At 45.1% G+C, this 25,453-nt stretch overlaps 1 protein-coding gene across 1 annotated transcript; it reads left to right on the forward strand.

Moving 5' to 3' along the window:
- The first annotated feature begins 811 nt into the window (after positions 1–811).
- LOC129854948 (kelch domain-containing protein 1-like) lies at positions 812–25,411 on the forward strand. The gene is made up of 13 exons (XM_055922156.1): positions 812–1,111; positions 1,978–2,048; positions 2,376–2,493; positions 11,940–12,052; positions 14,586–14,670; positions 14,764–14,862; positions 15,102–15,176; positions 15,435–15,493; positions 15,702–15,814; positions 16,472–16,544; positions 16,737–16,821; positions 20,721–20,800; positions 25,042–25,411. Exons 1-13 carry the CDS (start codon positions 1,007–1,009, stop codon positions 25,199–25,201), a joined length of 1,236 nt encoding a protein of 411 aa, XP_055778131.1. The 5' UTR covers positions 812–1,006; the 3' UTR covers positions 25,202–25,411.
- The last annotated feature ends 42 nt before the right edge of the window (positions 25,412–25,453 follow it).

Consider the following 25,453-nt stretch of genomic DNA (forward strand, 5'->3'; position numbering starts at 1 on the left):
GTGCGTTCCTGGTGTAACTCAGGCAGTTGTTGTTGCCATCCTGTACCTGTCCCGCAGGTGTGATGTTCGCATGTACCGATCCTGTGCAGGTGTTGTGACACGTGGTCTGCCACTGCAAGGATGTTCAGCTGTCCGTCCTGTCTCCCTGTAGCGCTGTCTTAGGCGTCTCACAGTACGGACATTGCAATTTATTGCCCTTGCCACATCTGCAGTCCTCATGACTAAGGCACATTCATGCAGATGAGCAGGGACCATGGGCATCTTTCTTTTGGTGTTTTTCAGAGTCAGTAGAAAGGCTTCTTTAGTGTCCTAAGTTTTCATAACTGTGACCTTAATTGCCTACTGTCTGTAAGCTGTTAGTGTCTTAACAACCGTTCCACAGGTGCATGTCCATTAATTGTTTATGGTTCATTGAACAAGCATGGGAAAAAGTGTTTAAATCCTTTACAATGATGATCTGTGAATTTATTTGGATTTTTATGAATTGTCTTTGAAAGACAGGGTCCTGAAAAAAGGGACGTTTCTTTTTTTTGCTGAGTTTACAATCAATGGCTACTAGAAGACAGAAAAACGTGTAGCCTATATTTTAAGTGTTTGGTCTAATGTTAAACTGAGCATAATTATTATATTGGTTTTTACCTCAGCCTAATAAAATTAACAATTAGAAGTGCATCATTAAACCATACGACATAAAATGTAGGATATTGTGTCTATTTCTATCAATTCAAAATAGCTAGTGTATTATAGCCTAAAAATTGTATGTAGAAGATTTAACGGCGGCCGTTAACGGCGTCCTTCACCCAGTCACATAATGTTCTGAAACGATTTAAATTTCACAATAGAAACGCGGCCCAGGAGTTTACAATCCTGAAAAGCACGTTTGCACACTCCGGCTTGCTTTTGCATGTAGCAAGAAGTCCATCCCATCTCAGAGCCATTAGCATTCCTATGATCTGGAGAAAGTAAAACCGAGAGACACACAGTTGCTTTTCTTTAGTCGCAGTAGATGATGGATACAGGAACCGGTGTCGAGATGTTGAACTCGCTGGAGCGGAGTGATCACACTGCATTCGTGGAAGGGAGCTTTCTTTACGTGTGGGGAGGCTGTAAGGTAAGGTTACATGGGGCAAAGTATTTAATTTTTTAAAAGCCGCATTTGAGCAAAACGCTATAGGCATCACATTTAATATGTTCAGATACCTTTTCCCTCGCGGTTTCTCTCGCGATGTAGGCCTACATCGTGGAGTTGATAGACTCGGCTTTCTTTTCACTAACTAATTCATAGACGTAACCCATATTCAGCTCCTATCGACGATAATATCTTATAGCCGGGAAGTTTTTTTGAGCTTCAAATCTCGTTATTAACTTTCAAACGCATCGCTTTCAGTACGGTTTTGGAAACAAAATGAACTTATCTTTCATACCGACAGCGAGAAATAATAATACATAATGTGAAATTACAACACACCTTTTATAGGGTTAGGGTTCCCACACGGGCATATTACAGCGCTTGTTTACAGAAAACAAACGGAAGACCGAGGCATAGGCTACCTGTGTTAATTAGTTATCTGCGTCTCCGGACACCTGTGTGTAACGAAGACAGACGCCACAAACTTGTCACTGAAAAATACAATCTGCTGCAACTGTAAAACTGGTTAAAACAGTGTATGTATATATATACAAGAAAAAAAAGTTGAGGGCTTTATGTTGCTAGAGCCGTACCGCAATTGAGACCCTATTTATGAGATTGAGTATTTGGTTGTTTTAGCTGCCAAAGCCAATTTGCCTCTAAACAGAACATGTAAGGTCTTTGGACAATAAGGTGTGATGTTGGGCTACCTTTAACGTTTTATTAATGTTACCACTGCCGAAACTTTTAGTAGGTTTAGCCTATTGTGTGAATTGCTAAAATGTTTCAATAGAGTGTTACACTATCTTATTGACAGTAGATGTTGTTTTTTTGATGTCCCATGACAGTCAGTCTCTGGAACAGAAACACAGTTACCCAGTGATGAGATTTGGCTGTGTGATTTGGAGAGTGGAATATGGTAAGAGTCTCTAAATAATCTTAATGTCTGTTTCCTGTTAGACTCAAGCTCTTTAGTCATTGTTCATTTCTTTCAATTATTCTAAAATGAAATGATTCACCTGCCCGCTGCTGTTGACCCTTCTTTGTAATTCATTGTTTATTGCTCGTTAATATCTTAACTTACTTGACCAGGTTTGCAGTGCTGTAGCATGTACACAAGAAAGGCTATCACTCTTCCCTTTTTTTGTTTTTTCTGTTTGTGATAATGCCACCTCCCCCAACACACACTACCCCCCCAGACATACACACTACGATGCTTTCATTTGCGTGTATATGTGTGTGTCAGGGAGCGAAGGGGGATGGAGGGAGAAATCCCTCCGGCCTTATCAGGCGCCTGCGGTTCTTATCACAACGGCACTCTCTACGTGTTTGGAGGGTGTGACCAAAATGGACACACCAACCAGGTAAGAATCGCCCCCCTTTTCTCTTACCCCCCCACCCCACCCTCCCCAAGACAGCAGTTATCCACCCGCTGACCTAGGATCAGGTCACCCTAAAGCTTACCGTTTGATTGAGTCAAAACAGTTTCCGCATATACTTTGACCACATTTTGTGATATTTTTTGGTGTTTTGCAGGGTTTTTTCCCCCCAGTTGTTCATGCATGTGTAAAGTTCTGGAGCCAAAGTCTACGCCTCTTTGTCTGCGATTGGTCAACAGTAGCGATTCTTCAATTAAGTGTTTGTTGTCGTTCAACGACAGACGACCCGTTTTCATGCAAATTTTTTCACTTGAGAAATACTGCACCAAACGTTTTAATGTAAAATTGCTTGACTATGACCATCCCAGCAAAAATGTTAAAATGAATGACAAAATGTTATTAATTCAGACTATTTTGAAGAAGTTTTACTTTTGCTACAGTGTCTCAAGAGGGACAAACGGTAGTATTACTGCTTTTTTCTTGTTGTCCAAGCGACGTTATTTTAAGGGAGTATGCGAGCACAAACGTTCACTTTCTTAGCTAAGTTCAGCAAGGAGCAAACAAACCTATGTATGCGGATGCCTTTACCCAGCTGTATCCTTTCTGACCTCCGATCAGATTGTGTGATTGATAGGGGCCTATTAAGAGAACCAAGAAAGGCCAAAAGCTGTTGGACGTGTTTTGTTTTGCTCATGGCCACGTAGCATTGTTATGAAAACTGTTTGTGACATGCAGCCTGGGCTGTAACTTGATATCAGAGAAGTGCAGACAGAGAAAAAGCCAGGAATGTATTAGTGTTATTCGTATGAACTGTGTTCATGAGAATGTGGCTGCTTGTCGATTGGAAGTGAATTGGAAGCTGACTTTGTGAAAGGGATTTCGAAATGATCTTTGGTAGACCATTAAATCCGGGCTTGGGAAAGTTAAACAGATGTTTTTTTTGGTATGACAAAACAAAACTTTTGTGGTAGTTTGTACACTAATATTAATTTGATAGGCATAAGCAGTACGGTAGTAGCTCCACCTTGCTCGCTGATCGGCAAAGTCAAATCAAACTTTATTTGTCACATGCGCCGAATACAACAGATGTAGACCTTACAGTGAAATGCTTACTTACAAGCCCTTAACCAACAATTCTTTAAGAAGTTTTAAGAAAAAAAAGTGTTAAGCAGAAAATAGAAAATAAAAGTAACAAATAATTTAACAGCCACAGTAAAATAACAAGTGAGGCTATATACAGGGGGGTACCGGTACAGAGTCAATGTGCGGGGGCACCGATTAGTCGAGGTATTATGTACATGTAGATAGAGTTAAAGTGACTATGCATAGATTATAAACAGAGAGTAGCTGCAGCGTAAAAGAGGGGTCTGGGTAGCCCTTTGATTAGCTGTTCAGGAGTCTTATGGCTTGGGGGTAGAAGCTGTTAAGAAGCCTTTTGGACCTAGACTTGGTGCTCTGGTACTGCTTGCCGTGTGGTAGCAGAGAGAACAGTCTATGACTAGGGTGGCTGGAGTCTTTGGCCTTCCTCTGAAACCGCCTGGTATAGAGGTCCTGGATGGCAGGGAGCTCAGCTCCAGTGATTTACTGGGTTGTATGCACTACCCTCTGTAGCGCCTTGTGGTCAGATGCCAAGCAGTTGCCATACCAGGCAGTGACCTAGTCAGTCAAGATGCTCTCAATGGTGCAGCTGAATGACGTTTTGAGGATCTGTGGGCCCATGCCAAATTTTCAGCCTCCTGAGGGGGAAGAAGTGTTGTCGTGCCCTCTTCATGACTGGTTTAGTGTTTGGGCCATGATAGGTCCTTAGTGATGTGGACACCGGTGAACTTGAAACCCTCGACTCGCTCCACTACAGCCCCGTTGATGTGAATGGGGGCGTGCTCGTACTTCTGTTTCCTGTGTTCAAAGATCAGCTCCTTTGTCTTGCTGACATTGAGGGGAGAGGTTGTCGACCTGGCACCACACCACACACTCTCATTGTCGTTGGTGTTCAGGACTACCACCGTTGTGTCGTCAGCAAACTTAATGATGGTGTTGGAGTCGTGTGCGGCCACACTGTCGTGGGTGAATTGGGAGTACAGGAGGGAACTAAGCACAATGTTGTCTTAGTCTGCAAAGGAGGTACAGATGTTGTTGGATTAACTTTTTTTTTTTTTTCAGTGTTGCCATTAAAAGCGAGTGTGCTGTCCATGATATTCCCCAGATACTAGAAACTCCCCGCTCTTTCTGCCTGTTCAACACCCAGGAATAGCTGGCTTCCTCTGCCTTCCTCTGGAAATCAATGAGCATTTATGTTGTTGAGTGTGAGGTTGTTATATCACCATTCATAAACCCTGTTTACTTCTGTTTGGGAATGCATTGTGTAATCTGAGAAGTCCACAAGGGTGGCGTCGTCGGCGTATTTCACTGCCAAGCAGTCTCTGTCTGAGCCTTTCATGTCATTGGTGTGTATGGAGAATAGCACTGGAGAGATTCATTCTTTGGAACCAGTAGGAAGGGATGTTGTGCTGTTGAAATTGGCATACTGCCCCCTGTTCAGCAGGAAGTCCAGCACCCACAAGATAATGCTGGGGTCTACCTGTAGGTGTTAGCATTTTACACAGAGAAGTTGAGGCTGCGTGCAGTTGAAAAGCAGACGAGAATTCCAGGAAAAGGATGCACTTACAAGAGTGACAGTGGAATTCCGGTGGGACCATTCTACCCAATGAGAGGGCAGACACGCGTGTGAACAACACGCACAACTAAGTCGTTTTTCCTCAGTCGCCGGAATGCCACATGCTTCCACTTTTATATCAGTACATTTTGTAACAGCCTAAACATGACAAAACGTATATTAGATCAAATAAGCCTCACATCATTTTACACTTTCATAGACACCCACATAAAAAAGGGCTGATCTAACGTGGACAGATTTTGGGCGGAGTAAATCCTTTCGCGTTGGCTTTTCCTCTCTGTCCACGTTGAACACGATATGGGCGTTGAAGCCATTCATTTTCAATGGAGGAAGGGAAGTGGGCAGGGTGACCATTGGGCGACGCAAGCATGGGCGAGTGAACAGGGCAGGCCCTAAATTGGGGAAAGCAGAACTTTATGCAAATACTCATTGCAGCTTGATTGCCCAATCGAAGCTCACTATAGCTTCCAGCCCGTACTGGATTGGCTGTTGATACCTAGCTAGCGTGGCTATCCATACCGTGGATCACGACAATGTGTCACGGTGCGGTGCAACACCGTCAAGACTGCATCCTCCCCTGATCTGTTCTTCCTGTACACAAACTGCATTGGGTCAAGGGCTCCATTCACATGTGACCTGAGACGTGTTGGCGTCAAGCGCTCAAGGCACTTCACAACGACTGACATGAACAATACAATAAACTTTATTGTCCATTTACGTGAACATTTATTTCGTGACATCAGCGTAAAAAAGAAAAACACAAGGCAAAATATTACATGCAGTACGGAAAAGTTCCGACGCACGTTTACATTTTCACATAGTCAAAGTCTCTGCGGCCTACTGTCTGACCGTGTGTTGGGCCTGCATCTGTCCTATGCCCAACTGCCCCAGGGTGGTATTCATTCAGTTCCGCTGGGTTGTTCTCCTTTGGAGCTGGTCAGATCTCAGAGGTCTTCCAGGGTGAGGGAACCATGTGTTCTGAGAGGGAGCTGTTAAAGTGGAACTGACCGCATTTTAGCAACAAGAAATCTTATTCAAATCTGTTCATATACACTCCCAGGAAGATGGTTATATCTATTTGATTTATTTTCTGACAAGCGATCACTGAGACATGGTCATTTTCACATTTTCATAAATTCTTAGACTGTTTGAGAATGTATCTATACAAAGGAATTTGTGAAAATTCTATAGCAATATAGAGTGGGAAAGTGGCTGTGCGTTTGCACAATTATTAGACACTGCAGTAAATAAAAACATCTGTCTTGTCCAGGACCTGAGTCTAGGCAGACTGGTCCGCCATAGCCAATCAGAGGTAGTCGGCTTATATGCAAACACGACATTTGCCACAAGGGCATGCCATCATTCACTTTGAATTGGACTTTGTTTACAGGCATTTGCAAAAGCGTGACTATAGATCATTAGAACACATTCGGCAAAAGCCACGAAATACACTTCAATTGATTTCTGCAAATATTTTCATTTGGGAACTTTAGTCCTATTGATCAAACAACCATAAAAAGGTAGGCTGTCTTTCCCTGTATGCACATCAACAACAAGATCAACGACTAGCCAGAGCAAGATAAGCTCAAATCTAACGAAGGAACATTAGTTGAACCCTCTGAAACTTTTCAGCTAGTTGGCTGTCAAAATTGCACTGATAAACAGTGGGGAATAGCCGGATCGTCCCTCTGCAGCTTGCTCGCCAATGCATGCGTTGTCCCAAACAAGCATCTAAGCTAACTGGCTAAAATTGGCTAGCTTGCTACCTAGCTACTTCCAGACACAAATGAGAACACCTCACTGACCAGTTTACTCACACTAGCAGAGAGATTGAAGTAGATATAGTGGGGCAAAAAAGTATTTAGTCAGCCACCAATTGTGCAAGTTCTCCCACTTAAAAATATGAGAGAGGCCTGTAATTTTCATCATAGGTACATTTCAACTATGACAGACAATATGAGAATTTTTTTTCCAGAAAATCACCTTGTAGGATTTTTAATTAATTTATTTGCAAATTATGGTGGAAAATAAGTATTTGGTCACCTACAAACAAGCAAGATTTCTGGCTCTCATAGACCTGTAACTTCTTCTTTAAGAGGCTCCTCTGTCCTCCACTCGTTACCTGTATTAATGGCACCTGTTTGAACTTGTTATCAGTATAAAAGACACCTGTCCACAACCTCAAACAATCACACTCCAAACTCCACTATGGCCAAGACCAAAGAGCTGTCAAAGGACACCAGAAACAAAATTGTAGACCTGCACCAGGCTGGGAAGACTGAATCTGCAATAGGTAAGCAGCTTGGTTTGAGGAAATCAACTGTGGGAGCAATTATTAGGAAATGGAAGACATACAAGACCACTGATAATCTCCCTCGATCTGGGGCTCCACGCAAGATCTCACCCCGTGGGGTGAAAATGATCACAAGAACGGTGAGCAAAAATCCCAGAACCACACGGGGGGACCTAGTGAATGACCTGCAGAGAGCTGGGACCAAATTAACAAAGCCTACCATCAGTAACACACTACGCCGCCAGGGACTCAAATCCTGCAGTGCCAGACGTGTCCCCCTGCTTAAGCCAGTACATGTCCAGGCCCGTCTGAAGTTTGCTAGAGAGCATTTGGATGATCCAGAAGAAGATTGGGAGAATGTCATATGGTCAGATGAAACCAAAATATAACTTTTTGGTAAAAACTCAGCTCGTCGTGTTTGGAAGACAAAGAATGCTGAGTTGCATCCAAAGAACACCATACCTACTGTGAAGCATGGGGGAAGAAACATCATGCTTTGGGGCATGCTTTGTTTTTCTGCAAAGGGACCAGGACGACTGATCCGTGTAAAGGAAAGAATGAATGGGGCCATGTATCGTGAGATTTTGAGTGAAAACCTCCTTCCATCAGCAAGGGCATTGAAGATGAAACGTGGCTGGGTCTTTCAGCATGACAATGATCCCAAACACACCGCCCGGGGAACGAAGGAGTGTCTTCGTAAGAAGCATTTCAAGGTCCTGGAGTGGCCTAGCCAGTCTCCAGATCTCAACTCCATAGAAAATCTTTGGAGGGAGTTGAAAGTCCGTGTTGCCCAGCAACAGCCCCAAAACATCACTGCTTTAGAGGAGATTTGCATGGAGGAATGGGCCAAAATACCAGCAACAGTGTGTGAAAACCTTGTGAAGACTTACAGAAAACGTTTGACCTCTGTCATTGCCAACAAAGGGTATATAACAAAGTATTTAGATAAACTTTTGTTATTGACCAAATACTTATTTTCCACCATAATTTGCAAATAAATTCATTAAAAATCCTACAAGGTGATTTTCTGGATTTTTTTCCCTCATTTTGTCTGTCATAGTTGAAGTGTACCTATGATGAAAATTACAGGCCTCTCATCTTTTTAAGTGGGAGAACTTGCACAATTGGTGGCTGACTAAATACTTTTTGCCCCACTGTAGCTATCCAGAGTGAATTTACAAACGCAAGAGAAATGCTGACTGGATAACAGTTGTTCAGCCCCAGCTAGAAATGAGGAATCGGCCCAGAAGCGGCCCTCTTCCGGGGTCTGGAACTGATTGAATCGGGTGTCAGACTCGCCCCGGAATCAAAATGAATGACTGCCCAGAATTGGTCCAAGTACATCAGGCCATTTCCCTCTACCGGATTCCCCCCAGAAGCGGCCTGATTTATTAATTTTCAATATTACTATTATACATTTTATGCATGCAAATTATACCCATTCACCATAAAATAAATGTTATGTCGGAAGAAACAGTGTCAGCTTGCCTGTGCCTGGCCCACCACAGGAGTCGCTACAGCGTGATGGGACAAGGACATCCCGTCCGGCCAAACCCTCCCCTAACTCGGTTGACTCTGGGCCAATTGTGCGTCGCCTCATGGGTCTCCCGGGCACGGCCGGCACGGGTATCGAACTAGCATCTGTAGTAACGCAGTTTGCACTGCGATGCAGTGGAATTGGCTCGAGACCCAAGTAATACATTTGGGCCCGATAACTCACACCGGAATCGGCCCGAGCTCAATCCCTTCCTCCTAGCCATGAGTAATACTGCCTAAGGCGGCCCAGACTCGGGCCACATGACGTCGGCCAAGTCTGACTCTCAGCCGGAATCGGCCCAGATCCACTGTGCTAGCTGGGGAAAAGAGCGATTCACATTTCTTGCTAGCTAACCAAATGACACGTGCATCTCTAGTTGTGTAGCTACCGAAAAAAAACGATACGAGAACACATTTTTATTTACAATGATGGCCTACCAAAAGGCTGGGATTGCAAATAAAATATAGAACAAAACGCACATCATGACAAGAGACGCCACAACACTACATAGAGACCTAAGACAACAACATAGCATGGCAGCAACACAACATGACAACAACATGGTAGCAACAAAACATGGTACAAACATTATTGGGCACAGACAACAGCACAAAGGGCAAGAAGGTAGAGGCAACAGTACATGACGCTAAGCAGCCATAACTGTCAGTAAGAGTGTCCATGATTGAGTCTTTGAATTAAGAAACCTGATAGCAATATATTTTTGGACTACCAAGAAATGTATTGGTGAATTATATTAATCATGCTTTGAGCTGCATCCATATTTTTTGCCTACAATGCCTTAGTGTACATCATGGAATGTTGAGTCAAATAGAAATAACTTTTTTTTTTTACCTGTTTAAAGTTGATTTGTAGCATAACTAGGAAATTTATATTTTGGAGTGATATGATTGTCTGTTCATATCTGCAAAGTACTTAAAACATTGTAAGTTCCACTTTAAGGAACTGGCAGACATCTTTTGCACTCTCATCTGAGCATTCCTTCAGTAGCCGTCCCTTGGTTTCCACTTTCTTTTTCTAGTTGTCTTTAGTCTAGGCTATTTGTTGTTTTAATGGTCCCTTGCAGTTTTCACTTCCTTTTGGTTGCCAGCAGAAAGGGATGTCTGTTTCAGCTCTGCACTAATCCAAGGCTTGTTATTTGGATAGCATTTCACCATCTTTGTGGGGATTAACATGCCCTCACATAAATGGCTGTATGCAGTCTCTGCTGATACTGATAATGTCCCAATTTGTACAAGGGAAAAACATCCTTGCAGGCTATTTATATTGACACCCCCCCACCCACTTGTAAAGTGCATAGTCACTTTACATATTACCTTTAATCCCACACATTGACTCGGTACCGGTACCCCCTGTATATAGCCTCGTTATTGTTATGTAATTTATTACTTTTGATTCGATTTTTTTTTAAACTTTAGTTTATTCAATAAATATTTTCTTAACTCTATATCTTGAACTGCATTGTTAGTTAAGGGCTTGTAAGTAAGCGTTTCACGGTAAAGTCTACACCTGTTGTATTCGGCGCATGTGACAAATACGATTTTTGTTTGATCTGTCGCTTCATCTGACCATATCTGTACTGCCCTTTCCTATACTTTTCCTGCCCCTGATTGTATTTTAGTAGTACTGGAGGCTTCTGTAGTGACTTATATGCCCTGTTAACATTATCATAACACAAGTCTAATTTCCTATCTCCCCTTGTGCTACAAGTAACATATTTTTCATAGTTTTGTAGGTCAGTGTGTAGTTTTTCATAGTTTCATAGTATTTTTCATAGTTTTGTAGGTCACACCTAGGTCAGTGTGAAGTGAGCAGGAGTTAAAATCTTCAGGAGACAAATTGGTAGGTGATGTTGGCAGCAATTGTAGTAGTATGCTGTGGCTGGTACATAAACAGTTGGGATAAACACTGAAATGGCGCAATGAGATGCCTAACATTTCAACATCTTTTGCGCTTGATATTTATGGAAGAACACCAGCGTCGGTTTATGTAGAAACACACCCCCTCCTCCGGTGATGCCAGGTCGCGCTCTGCGTGAATGGGACCATAAAATCCATTCAATTTCAGAACATTCGAAATCTCATCAGCTAACCAAGTCTCTGTAAAACAGAGTGAAAGCATCTCTATATTCACTCAGAAAGCAGGCATTGGCGTTGAGATCATTTAAGGATCAAAATTGACACACACACAGCTGTCTTACTATACTTGACTTTTTGGGGGCCATTGATTCCCATTCAAAGTCCTATTTTCCCTAACTCCTAAACCTTACCCTAAACTAAACCACTAAGCCTAAAATGGCCTTTTTAATCAAATCAAATTTATTTATATAGCCCTTCGTACATCAGCTGATATCTCAAAGTGCTGTACAGAAACCCAGCCTAAAACCCCAAACAGCAAGCAATGCAGGTGTAGAAGCACGGTGGCTAGGAAAAACTCCCTAGAATGGCCGGAACCTATAGGAAGAAACCTAGAGAGGAACCAGGCTATGAGGGGTGGCCAGTCCTCTTCTGGCTGTGCCGGGTGGAGATTATAACAGAACATGGCCAAGATGTTCAAATGTTCATAAATGACCAGCATGGTCAAATAATAATAATCACAGTAGTTGTCGACGTGGGGACCAGCAAAATGTGACTACTTCTCTGAATTTTAGTTGGTTTACTATTCTTGTGAGGACTTCTGGTACTCACAAGTATAGTAAAATGTGTGTGTGTGTGCACGCACAAAGACCAACATAGGGCTACGTTGCTTACACCCTAAATGCAATCCTCTTGTCTCTACACAAGTGCCTAGGCGGTTGGTTGTTTCTGGACAGAGCCTATACCTTTTATGTCTGTGATACATTATGGAACAACAGTCCACTGCTTGTGTTAAAATGAGAGCGTAATGTTCCTGTGTTGCTCTGTCTGCAGCTGTACAGTGTTGACCTGCTGGAAGGATGCTACACCTGGAGGAAAGTGACAGACGCCGGGGGTAACACCCCCTCACCCAGAGACAAACAGTCCTGTTGGGTAAACCGAGACAGGTACACACGCACATCATGTTTTACTATGCTTGTGGGGACCTTAAATACATTTCCATTCAAAATGTTACTCCTTACCCTAAACCTCTAACCCTAAGTCCTTACCCTAAACATCTAACCCTAATTATAACCCTAACTCCTTACCCTAAACCTCTAACCCTAATTATAACCCTAACTCCTAAGCTTAAAATAGTATTTTTACTTGTGGGAAATGTACCCACGAGGGAGAATTTTCCTTGTAGTACTATCGTTGTGGGGATTTCCGGTACTCACAAGGATGGTAACACACACACACACACACACACACACACACACACACACACACACACACACACACACACACAAAGACCAACATGGCTACAGAACTTTGCCAGTGTGCTATCTCTGCAAGAACTAAAGTAATGTACACACACAATTTTTTTGTTGTTGTACTTTTAAGGATTTTCTGGAATTCATCACATGACATCTAGTGGCCTTTTTGGGTACTTCAGATAATTAGAGGTGTCTAAATTTCTCTGGGCATCTTTTTGGCCTTGTCCGGGGGTAGAACGGGCCCTGCAAAAGGACCTCCAGCAGGCCACAAATGTGCATGTGTCTGCTCAAACGGTCAGAAACAGACTCCATGAGGGTGGTATGAGGGCCCGACGTCCACAGGTGGGGGTTGTGCTTACAGCCCAACACCGTGCAGGACGTTTGGCATTTGCCAGAGAACACCAAGATTGGCAAATTCGCCACTGGCGTCCTGTGCTCTTCACAGATGAAAGCAGGTTCACACTAAGCACATGAACACATGTGACAGACGTGACAGAGTCTGGAGACGCCGTGGAGAACGTTCTGCTGCCTGCAACATCCTCCAGCATGACCGGTTTGGCGGTGGGTCAGTCATGGTGTGGGGTGGCATTTCTTTGTGGGGCCGCACAGCCCTCCATGTGCTCGCCAGAGGTAGCCTGACTGCCATTAGGTACCGAGATGAGATCCTCAGACCCCTTGTGAGACCATATGCTGACACATGCACATTTGTGGCCTGCTGGAGGTCATTTTGCAGGGCTCTGGCAGTGCACCTCCTTGCACAAAGGCGGAGGTAGCGGTCCTGCTGCTGGGTTGTTGCCCTCCTACGGCCTCCTCCACGTCTCCTGATGTACTGGCCTGTCTCCTGGTAGCGCCTCCATGCTCTGGACACTACGCTGACAGACACAACAAACCTTTTTGCCACAGCTCGCGTTGATGTGTCATCCTGGATGAACTGCACTACCTGAGCCACTTGTGTGGGTTGTAGACTCCGTCTCATGCTACCACTAGAGTGAAAGCACTGCCACCATTCAAAAGTGACCAAAACATCAGCCAGGAAGCATAGGAACTGAGAAGTGGTGTGTGGTCACCACCTGCAGAACCATTCCTTTTTTGGGGGTGTCTTACTAATTGCCTATAATTTCCACCTTTTGTCTATTCCATGCACAACAGTATGTGAAATCTATTGTCAATCAGTGTTGCTTCCTAAGTGGACAGTTTGATTTCACAGAAGTGTGATTGACTTGGAGTTACATTGTGTTGTTTAAGTCTTCCCTTTATTTTTTTGAGCAGTGTGTATGTATGTATTACATTTACATTTACATTTAAGTCATTTAGCAGACGCTCTTATCCAGAGCGACTTACAAATTGGTGCATTCACCTTATGACATGTATGTATATATATATATATATATATATATATATATATATATATATTAAAATTGATATATATATATATATATATATTAAATGTCAATACATCTTTGCTGTAAATGTTTTAGCGCCAAACTGATGGCAGATGTGAAAAAAGTCAATAGTTGGAAGAGTTGCAGTGTTAATTGAAAAATAATGGCATTGTTGGTTGATGCTTTTTTTGCATAAGGCTATTTTCTCTTGAACCATATGGTCTATTAACTAGAAATTCATGGACACAAATATAAAAAATATATTATTCAAGTATAAATGACCGTATATTGCCATAGATTACCTGTTAATGATTGAAAATTCTGATTTTCTTTGGTAAATTACCGGTAGTTTTGCAACCCTATATTTATGACAGACTGGTTAGGCCCAGAAATGTGACAACGATGCAGAGGAAGAGGGCATTTTAAAGCCTTCTCCCCACACCCATTGTTACTAGCATCAAGGCTAGCCCCACAACAAAAGGTGCTCTTGAGCTGTTCGCCAAACATTCACACCTTCTGGCTGACAATGTCTATTAACTGCCTATTCAGATTCACTCAGTTGGAATCCCTCATTTTACTTGCTAATTGACCTACTTATTACATCTCAATGGGAGGAAAATAGCCATTCGTAGTAAGGACTGACCTAGATTCCAGTGATGGGTGTATTGTGAACCGACAAAACAATGCAAATGTGAGTGTACACTGTTTTCACTGCTTGCAATATATGTGAGAGGGTTACTTTAGATGCCTTTATTCATCAATAGATACACGTGTAGAGCAGTAAGCAACTGGATGTAGTAATGATGGTGCCATTAGTGATCTTTTGTGTTATTGTTTTATAGGCTCATCTACTTTGGCGGGTATGGATGTAAAACCATAAGAGAGGTCAACAACTCAAGGAACTTCACAGTCCATGAATCATCCTGGGTAAATAAACAAACAATATAAATACGCTACATTTTCCCTGATACTGGAATATGTTTATGGCATATGTTTTACTTGGTTGTTATAACTCCTCAGGCAATGATTGGGACGGCATTCTTTAGGTTCTGGGGCTGGAACAGCGAAGTCAACGTATTTGACACACACACTGCGACGTGGGAGGAACCTGAAACCCATGTGAGTGTGTGTGTGGTACTTCCATATTCATGTGAATTAAATGAGTGATCTTATTATTGTTGCAATGTCCCTAATCATGATTTAAGTATGACTCTCTTTTTATACTAGTTTACATTGTATAAGGGTAACTAACCCCCATATACCATCACTATGTAGCAACTATCTTGTCACTTGTTTTCTGTTGTTGACACATTGCTAAAACTCTTGATGACACGTTCCCTCTCGGCTTCCTTCCGTAGGGTCAGACCCCATCTCCTAGAGCCTCCCACACCAGCGCCGCCCTGGGGGACAAAGGTTACATCTGCGGAGGTCTGGTGAGTGGACCACCATTTAGATTCCTGCTGTTTATGGGTGGTCTACAACATCTCTTTTTGAATCTGCCATCTTGAAATCAACTCTGGTCCTTTGCTTTGAACATCTTTATATCAGTGGTTGCCAACTGTATTGACCTATCAGGAGAAGACAAAAGAAGCTGACAATGTGGCGTCTTGTGAGGAGGATTGAGACAAGGATTTGCTGATTGTGACTGACTTATGTCCCTGTGATTTCAAAACATTTCATCTTTGTGACAGGAGGACACTGATTTGGACATCCACTGTCTGGATCTTGACACCTGGATATGGACACGGATGTAAGCTCATTTACTCTATATCTATATAAAGTATGTGACTCAATGGGTTTGAACCTGGGTCTCTAGCGTGCCTCAAGACTGTTAGATCTAATATGTTTACTCAACCTACAACAACCAGGGGCTCGTCTCTGTAAGAACTTTTGACCTTGTTAGCATGTGTTTCGTGCTATATCTGTGTGTTTGGGTAAAACACTCTGCATTCCTCCAGTGACTTGCCCTCGTCTTTGGTGCCCGTGGGGCGTTCCATGCACACCCTGACCCCAGTGTCTGACCACACCCTCTTCTTGTTTGGTGGGCTGAGTATCACCGGTGATTCTTTAAGTAAGTCTGAGGCTAGCCTGGGTAAACCAGACCAAGTGCTACACTCCCTTTTGTTTACCAGGCTAGTTGTCAAACAAAAGTTTACCTCATTGAATCAACAAATAGATGCATTCGTTTAGTTTTTTTTTCATTCCATTTTTATCAAACCCTAATGCATTATGGGTGTAATAAGGATTCATAACAGCCCCATCGGTCCTTTATAGCACTTACGTCTTTCTGAAATGCTAAAGTGCTTTTGTAATCTCTCGTGGACAGACGAATGTAACATAACTGGTATTTTAGCATCTGTCAACAGACTGTGGGACGCGATGACTAACGAGGAACTTTGTTCCGCTGCGCAGATTAATCACCACTGATCATTTGGACAAATCACAATTTCGCAGGTGTTCACATCTTTTGACTTTAGGAAGTGGGTGGCACAATTGGCCCATTGACTGTAACTTGCAAAGAGAGGGGGGTAGAGCTACCGCCTTGCTTCCCCGCCCCTCATTCTCGTATTTTGTTCCTAACGTGTCTGCACCCAGAACTTAATCCAGCCTCTGATGGCATTACTGAAGATTTTAGTTCTGGGTTTCCGAGTGTAGCGCTTTTGTAAAGAATTACATATATTGAAGGTGGTTTGTAAAAAACAAAATCTTATACATATCTTTCCTTTAGGTGACGGATGGGAGTTTGACACTCAGACAAATACATGGAGAGAGATGGATCACCGACACCATGACAAGCCCAGGTAGGGGAAGGCCATCGAGCCACTGTGTGTGCATATTCTCACTGACATTAGCCTAATTTCCAGTAACACGCCACCTCTGCAGAGGTGGCGTGTTTTTTATTTCTTTATTCGTTAGGTGCCACCAATTAGTGAGCAGATATTTATTTTATTCAATAAAACAAAAAGTTGTCTGAACATGGTACACCTCCATAGGTTGTGGCATTCGGCCTGTCGGGGCAAGGATAGTGATGTGGTGGTCTTCGGGGGGAGTCGGGACTACGTCCTCCTGATGGACTCGGTACGTATAAGTCTACACTGGGGGGAAAAATAAGTCCTTAAGGATGCTTTTCACATTCCCTAGCTTGATAGATGAAGTCTGAATGATGGTTGAATTGTGTGCATTTTGTTTCATTTTTAATTTGATCAAATCAGTTATCTTATGGTTGAAAGACACAAACTGCCATTGATATGACCGATACCTGATTTCCTAAGGGAACTAGCTTCCTTGGACCAGTAGTTACGGTCACTGCCTTTGGTCATGGTGACCCAATTTCATGCTGCGCCTCTTAAACTTGCACTGTTCCCTCAATCACTACAATACTTAATGTACTCATGTTCATCTCAAGTCTGGGCTGAGTGGGAGCTTCCCTCCCGTAGGTGTGGGAGGGCCAAGAGACCTGAGGTGGCAGAACAGAGTGTTGGCCAGTTCCTCTTGCTGTTCCATAGGTAAGCACCATGGTCTTGGAGTAGATGCGAGCTTCAACTGGAAGCCACTGGAGTGTGCGGAGGAGAGGGGTGACATGAGTGAACTTGGGAAGGTTGAAAACCAGGCGGGCTGCTGCGTTCTGGATTGGTTGCAGGGTTTTGATGGCACAAGCGGGATGCCCAGCCAATAGTGAGTTGCAGTAGTCCAGACAGAAGAGGACAGTGCCTGGATTAGGACCTGCGTCGCTTCCTGTGTGAGGTAGTGACGTACTCTAAGGATGTTGTAGAGCATGAACCTGCAGGAGCGGGTCACTGCTTTGATGTTTGCAGAGAAGGGAGTTGTCCAGAGTCATGCCAAGGTTCTTTGCACTCTGGGAGGGTGACACTGGAGTTGTCAACTGTGATGGTGAGGACTTTGAGCGGGCAGTTCTGACTTGTTGAGCTTGAGGTGGTGGGCCGACATCCAAGTTGAGATATCTGCCAGGTACGCAGAGATGCGTGTCACCACCTGGGTGTCAGAAGGGCGGAAGGAGAAAAGTAGTTGTCATCCGCATAGCAATGATGGGATAGACCATGTGAGGACATGACTGAGCCAAGAGACGGTGTATAGAGAGAAGAGGAGAGGGCCTAGAACCGAGACCTGGGGGACACCAGTAGTGAATATGTGGTGCAGACAGATCCTCTCCACGTCACCTTGTAGGAGTGGCCTGCCAGGTAGAATAAAATCTAAGAGTGTGCCTAGCCTGAGACGCCCAGCCCTGAGAGGGTGGAGAGGAGGATCCTATGGTTCACTGTCAAAGGCAGCGGATAGATTTGAGGAGGATGAGAACAGAGGAGAGAGTCAGCTTTGGCAGTGCGGAGAGCCACGGTTAAGTGACCCGTCTTGAAGCCTGACTGGTTAGGATCAAGAAAATCGTTCTGAGAGAGATAACGAGATACTTTATCAGAGACAGCATGCTCAAGTGTTTTGGAAAGAAATGAAAGAAGGGAAACAGGTCTGTAGTTTGTCAGATGAGTCAAGTGTTGGTTTCTTGAAGAGGGGAGCAACTTGGGCCATCTTAAGTCTGAGGGGACTGGGAGAAGGTCTCCAGAGTTGGTCTGGAGGAGGGGATGGGGTCAAGCGGGCAGGTTGTCACACTAGTCGCAGGATGTCATCTGGGGAGAAAGAGGTCAAGGCGTAGGGTAGTTCTGTGAGTGAGACCAGTGGACTCAGTAGGCTGAGTGAATGAGTAGCAGATGTCGTCAACCTTTTTTTCCCAAAGTGGTTGACAGTCGTCCGCAGAGAGGGAGGAGGTAGTGATTAGGATTAAGGAGGGAGAAAAATTTCCTGGGGTTTGAGTTAGAATCTTGAAATTTAGTGGTAGAAAGTGGCTTTAGCAGAGGAGGAGAAGGTAGAGAGGAGGGAGAGAAAGGATAATAGGTCCTCCGGAAGTTTAGTTTTCGCTCAGCTGCCCACAGCCCTGTTCTGTAAGCTCGCAATAAGTCACTCAGCCACGGAGCAGGAGGGAAAGGCCAAGCCAGCCAGGAGGAAAGGGGACAGTGTGAGTCATAGGATACGGAAAGGGAGGAGAGTAGGGTCGAGGAGGCATAATCAGGAGACGGAAGGGAGAAGGGTTTAGCAGAGGGGAGACAGCGAATATTGCGATGGCGCATGACCATCTGGGTAGGGACTAAGTGGTTAGGTTTGGCGGAAAGGGAGACCGAAAAGGAAACAAAGTAGTGATCATAGACCTGGAGGAGGGCTGCAGTGAGATTAGTAGGAGAGCAGGCTCTAGTAAAGATGAGGTCAAGCATATTGCCTGCCTTGTGAGTTGGAGGGGATGGGGAAAGTGTGAGGTCAAAAGAGGCAAGGTGGGGAAAGAGTTGGAAAGAAATGAATCGAAAGCAGACGTCGGGAGGTTGAAGTCGCCAAGTACGAAGAGTCGTGAGCAATCGCCAGGAAATGAGCGAATCAAGGTGTCAAACTCATTGACGAACTCTCCAAGGGCACCTGGTGGGCGATGGATGACAATGTTAAGCATGAGTGGACAAGTGACAGTGACCGCATGGAATTCAAATGAGGAGATGGACGTGAGAGAGGGAGAAAAGAGAACATCTCCACTTAGGAGAAATGAGTAGACCTGTGCCACTGGCGCGATGATCAGTTACTCTCAGACTATGAGCGAAAACATAGTCAAATGAAGATAGAGTAGCAGTGTTCTCTGGTGTGATCCATGTCTCCGTCAGGGCAAAAAAAGTCAAGGGACCTGAAGGGTAGCATATGCTGAGATGAACTCTGCGTTCTTGACTGCAGATCTGCAGTCCCGAACACTGCCAGAGACCCAAAATTCCACATGGGTTGTGCGCGCAGGGTACACTAAATTAGAAGGGTTGCAGCCAAGGGGTGAGGAGAGTCTGTAAAGCCTACAGGGAGAGGTGCGAACACATAGTTGACAAAGCTACAAAAGAGCCAAATGAAAATCTTTAACTAACTAGGGAAGATACACAAGTGAGAGTGGTGTGAAGCCCTCCTCTCTCATTTAATAACTCTGCAGAACAACATGGCAGAACCGTCTTTGTTTCGGGGGGGCGGTCTTAGTTTTGCGACAAAATCGACACTTACAGCTGCCGCTGACCAACCAGGGGAGACTGGAGAACTGACAATAATTGCTAATTGCCTAGCAGAGGTGGAGAGCACACCTCCCTGTACTGATTGCCTAGGAGAGGCCACTCACCACTCACCCCCCAATACAGCCAGTGATTACCAAACCAAGTCACAAATTGCCCAGCCACTTGATCAAGGTTGAAGTGTCAACAATCTGCAGTCAGCAGTTTACACACAAAGTAGGCCACTGGGAAAACAGGCAGCACTTAAAGTAGATGGCCCTAGCTAGTAAAAAGACAATACAAGACCACAACAGATAAAGACAACAAATTATACTTATCACTCCTGGAGATATCAGGAGTCCACTAGCTACATTCGGTACAATAAAGAGCCTTGTCTATTCACGTGGCAAACAAGATTACATTTCCTTGTGAAATATTTGAAAGGAGAATGTATTTTTAACCGAGCCACAAACGCAAGGAATACATTTCTATGTGGAAACTTCTGAAACGACACGTTAAAACACATCGTTCCCTATTTAACATCTTGTTTAGGGGCCATATACTCCTTTTCTAAGTAGACAAATCTTTAGCTGGTTTCGGCTGACGCAAACAAAGCTCAAATGGAGTTAAGGTGATTTCCAACGCAACTGCTTGGGTGTGAGGTGGACTTGAGCTTTTGCGTATAAATGTATGGATTCATACATTAGCTGGTTATGGATCATAAATGGACTTAAAACAGGATCCAGCGCATAAGAACCAAATCCAAATGTCAAGCAAATGCAATGTTTGGGTTTAGGCTTAATATGGTATGGTCTCACTGGGGTCGTTATGTCACTACATACCCTCCATCAATCCATCCATTCATCTACCCATCTCATGACTATGTTACCAACCCTCTGCTTTCAGGTCACTGTTTTGAGGTCTCCATCACAGAACCACTGCAAAGATGTTCTAGTCTTTCAGACCCAGCCATACCCCCTGCTCAGGTAAGCCACACACCTGGTGATATGCTGCACTTGAATCAAATGTTGTTAGTTCTTTTCAGGACACAAAAAGTAGCCTAATGTAAAGATGAGTCCAGATCCCACGCCATCGGTTGTGTAGGTCCAGCTATACTCTCAAATTAATGGTTTTGGATGGTGGCATATCACAGCCGAATCTACAAAAGAGGACTTGGGATGTGGAGTTATCCTCAACAGGTCCACTTTTGAGGTCTGAAAACAACTGACAAACTTTGATTTTGGATTGTGATGTCTCTTAATATGGGAATATACTCACTCGCCTTTGGTGTTATATTATCATTTTTAACCACTGATACCAGGACAAATCAACATAGCTATAATCTAGGAACAGTGCTACATAAAGTCATACCGTTACAAAACTGTTGTACATCTGTGACCGTATGTGTAAGCCAGTGCACTGGCACATGTACAGTGGTCGCCTGTGCAAGTGTGTGTACGTGTTGGTCTATTCTCAACCCAACCATACATGACTAAGTGGTTTAACAAAGTCCACAGTGACCATTTGAGCATGTTGTGCTATTTATACTCCGACTTTGATCGTAACGTTACTTGTTTCACCAGTGTTTGTGTTGTGGGATTTCGCTGTGCTTTTCCACTGGGACGTAGTGCTGATTTTATAAAGAACTTAACCAAAAATGAACCTTACTGTGAACGTGCAATAGAGATTTGACATGTTTCATGTGAAACCGTAAACTTAAAACCAATTATTTAAGCCTTAACCAGAGAGAACTATTTTTAGATATTCAATCACTACTTTTCTCAAGTCTGTGTATTTACACACATTGTATATGGTTGCCATGCTATTGTCACGCCCTGGCCTTATTATTCTTTGTTTTCTTGATTATTTTAGTTAGGTCAGGGTGTGACATGGGTAATGTTTATGTTTTGTTGGTTTTGGATGTTTATTTGGTAAAGGGGTTATGGGGTGTAAAATATGGTTTTGTGTTTAGTGTAGATGTCTAGCGTTGTCTATGTTGGTGAGTGATCTAGAAGAGTCTATGGTTACCTGAATGAGTTCCCAATTAGAGACAGCTGATGTCGGTTGTCTCTGATTGGGAGCCTTATTTAGGGTAGCCATAGGCTCTCATTAATTGTGGGTAATTGTCTATGTAGAACGTTTGTAGCCTGTATGTATGTGCACAACGTTTGTAGCTTCACGGTTGTTTTGTTGTTTTGTTAGTTTGTAAAGTGTTTTTGTGTCGTGTTCATCTTCGTGGTGTTAATAAAAGAAGATGGCTTATTTTCCAACTGCTGCATTTTGGTCCGTCAATCCGCCACACGATCGTGACAGAATTACCCACCATCGGACCAAGCAGCGGAAAACAAGGCAACAGGACCTACCCATAAAGGATTTCTGGACATGGGAGGAGATACTGGATGGTAAGGGGCCGTGGGATCAACCTGGAGAATATCGCCTCCCTCGTGAAGAGCTGGAGGCAGCGAAAGCCGAGAGGAGGCGATATGAGGAGGCAGCACGGAGACAAGGCTGGAAGCCCGTGAGTACAACCCAAAAATTTCTTGGGGGGGCCTTAAAGGGAGTGTGGCGAAGTCAGGTAGGAAACCTGCGCCTACTCCCTGTACTTACCGTGGAGAGCGAGAGTACGGGCAGACACCGTGTTACGCAGTAGAGCGCACGGTGTCTCCTGTACGCGTGCATAGCCCGGTTCGGTACATTGCAGCTCCACGTATCGGCCGGGCTAGACTGAGCGTTGAGCCATATGTCATGAAGCCGGCCCAACGCATCTGGTCACCAGTGCGTCTCCTCGGGCCGGCGTACATGGCACCAGCCTTACGCATGGTGTCCCCGGTTCGCCTACATAGGCCGGTGCGGGTTATTCTACCTCCCCGCACTGGTCAGGCGACGGGGAGCATAGAACCAGGTAAGGTTGGGCAGGCTCGGCGTTCAAGGGAGCCAGTACGCCTGCACGGTCCGGTATTACCGGCGCCACCTCCCCGCCCCAACCCAGTACCACCAGTGCCTCCTCCACGCACTAGCTATATGGTGCGTGTCTCCAGCCCTTTACCACCAGTGTCTAAACCACGCACCAAGCCTCCTGTGTGTCCCCAGAGTCCTGTGCGTCCTGTTGCTGCTCCCCGCACTAGCCCTGAGATGCGTGTCCCCAGCCCGGTGCCACCAGTCCCGGCACCACGCACCAGGCCTACAGTGCGCCTCAGCCGGCAGGAGTCTGCCGTCTGCACAGCATTGACTGAACTGCTCGTCTCCCCAGCGCCATCTGAGCCATCCGTCTCCCCAGCGCCATCTGAGCCATCCGTCTCCCCAGCGCCATCTGAGCCATCCGTCTGCAATGAGCCTGCAAAGCCGCCCGTCTGCCATGAGCCTGCAAAGCCGCCCGTCTGCCATGAGCCCACTGAGCCGTCCGCCAGACAGGAGCCGCTAGAGTCGCCAGCCAGACAGGAGCCGCTAGAGCCGTCCGTCAGACAGGATCTGCCAGAGCCGCCAACCAGACAGGATCTGCCAGAGCCGCCAACCAGACAGGATCTGCCAGAGCCGCCAACCAGACAGGAGCAGCCAGATCAGTCAGCCAGCCATGAGCAGCCAGATCCGTCAGCTAGCCATGAGCAGCCAGATCCGTCAGCTAGCCATGAGCAGCCAGATCCGTCAGCTAGCCATGAGCAGCCAGATCCGTCAGCTAGCCATGAGCAGCCAGATCCGTCAGCTAGCCATGAGCAGCCAGATCCGTCAGCTAGCCATGAGCAGCCAGATCCGTCAGCTAGCCATGAGCAGCCAGATCCGTCAGCTAGCCATGAGCAGCCAGATCCGTCAGCTAGCCATGAGCAGCCAGATCCGTCAGCTAGCCATGAGCAGCCAGATCCGTCAGCCAGCCATGAGCAGCCAGATCCGTCAGCCAGCCATGAGCAGCCAGATCCGTCAGCCAGCCATGAGCAGCCAGATCCGTCAGCCAGCCATGAGCAGCCAGATCCGTCAGCCAGCCATGAGCAGCCAGATCCGTCAGCCAGCCATGAGCAGCCAGATCCGTCAGCCAGCCATGAGCAGCCAGATCCGTCAGCCAGCCATGAGCAGCCAGATCCGTTAGCCAGCCATGAGCAGCCAGATCTGTCAGCCAGCCATGGGCTGTCCCTCAGTCCGGAGCTGCAGTCCCTCAGTCCGGAGCTGCAGTCCCTCAGTCCGGAGCTGCAGTCCCTCAGTCCGGAGCTGCAGTCCCTCAGTCCGGAGCTGCAGTCCCTCAGTCCGGAGCTGCAGTCCCTCAGTCCGGAGCTGCCGTTCCTCAGTCCGGAGCTGCCCCCTACCCTGGAGCTGCCCCTTACCCTGGAGCTGCCCCTTACCCTGGTACTGCCCCTGACCCTGGTACTGCCCCTGACCCTGGTACTGCCCCTGACCCTGGTACTGTCCCTGACCCTAGTACTGCCCCTGACCCTGGTACTGCCTCTTACCCTGGTACTGCCCCTTAGTCCGGAACTGCCCCTGAATGCAATGGGGTTAATGTGGAGGGGGGTCGTTTGGAGGAGGCCTAGGAGGTGGTTAGGTACTGTGGTGACGTGGGGACTACGACCAGAGCCGGAGCCGCCACCGTGGAGGGGAGCCCACCCAGACCCTCCCCTAGACTGTGTATGGTGCGCCCGGAGTTCGCGCCTCAAGGGGGGGGTTATGTCACGCCCTGGCCTTATTATTCTTTGTTTTCTTGATTATTTTAGTTAGGTCAGGGTGTGACATGGGTAATGTTTATGTTTTGTTGGTTTTGGATGTTTATTTGGTAAAGGGGTTATGGGGTGTAAAATATGGTTTTGTGTTTAGTGTAGATGTCTAGCGTTGTCTATGTTGGTGAGTGATCTAGAAGAGTCTATGGTTACCTGAATGAGTTCCCAATTAGAGACAGCTGATGTCGGTTGTCTCTGATTGGGAGCCTTATTTAGGGTAGCCATAGGCTCTCATTAATTGTGGGTAATTGTCTATGTAGAACGTTTGTAGCCTGTATGTATGTGCACAACGTTTGTAGCTTCACGGTCGTTTTGTTGTTTTGTTAGTTTGTAAAGTGTTTTTGTGTCGTGTTCATCTTCGTGGTGTTAATAAAAGAAGATGGCTTATTTTCCAACTGCTGCATTTTGGTCCGTCAATCCGCCACACGATCGTGACAGCTATCTATAGTAACATACCTTTTTTAGTTTCCAGCACCTGGTTATCCGTTGATGTTTTAACAAACCTGTACTTCAATTTCTCTCTCTAGATTATGTAAAGACTGCATAGGATGTAACGCTGATGTTTTGCAAGAGCAGCTTTTGTGGCTGCCACCCAAACTACAGGAGACTGTGGACAAGAGAGTGTCCTTCTTCAGGATCGGCCCAAACCAGGAAAATAAAAAACGGTTGGACCTGGTTTTAGATTGACAGTATATTTTACTTGATCTATATATTACAGTATATCACATTACTTAAGTTTTATTAACTGTTTTGTTTAAGTGTGGTATTCTATGTTTTTATCAGAACTTGTTCATTTCACTTTCCTAAAGCTCATTAGGAAATGAGTCTCATTTGTGCATCGGTCTAAAGCTCTTCTCACACAGGTTTGAATGGGAGATGGCTACAGGTAGTAAGATTGGATATTTGGCAAACATTTTTTTTGCAATGTACAATCTATAG

This window comes from Salvelinus fontinalis, chromosome 1 (assembly GCF_029448725.1).
Source record: "Salvelinus fontinalis isolate EN_2023a chromosome 1, ASM2944872v1, whole genome shotgun sequence".
NCBI lineage: Eukaryota > Metazoa > Chordata > Actinopteri > Salmoniformes > Salmonidae > Salvelinus > Salvelinus fontinalis.

Bases quoted from the DNA above. Each gene is read 5' to 3' on its own strand.
- LOC129854948 (XM_055922156.1), top strand. From the start codon at position 1,007: ATGATGGATACAGGAACCGGTGTCGAGATGTTGAACTCGCTGGAGCGG. The intron at 2,049-2,375 runs GTAAGAGTCTCT...TGTGTGTGTCAG, and splicing joins GATTTGGAGAGTGGAATATG to GGAGCGAAGGGGGATGGAGG. The intron at 16,822-20,720 runs GTACGTATAAGT...CTCTGCTTTCAG, and splicing joins ACGTCCTCCTGATGGACTCG to GTCACTGTTTTGAGGTCTCC.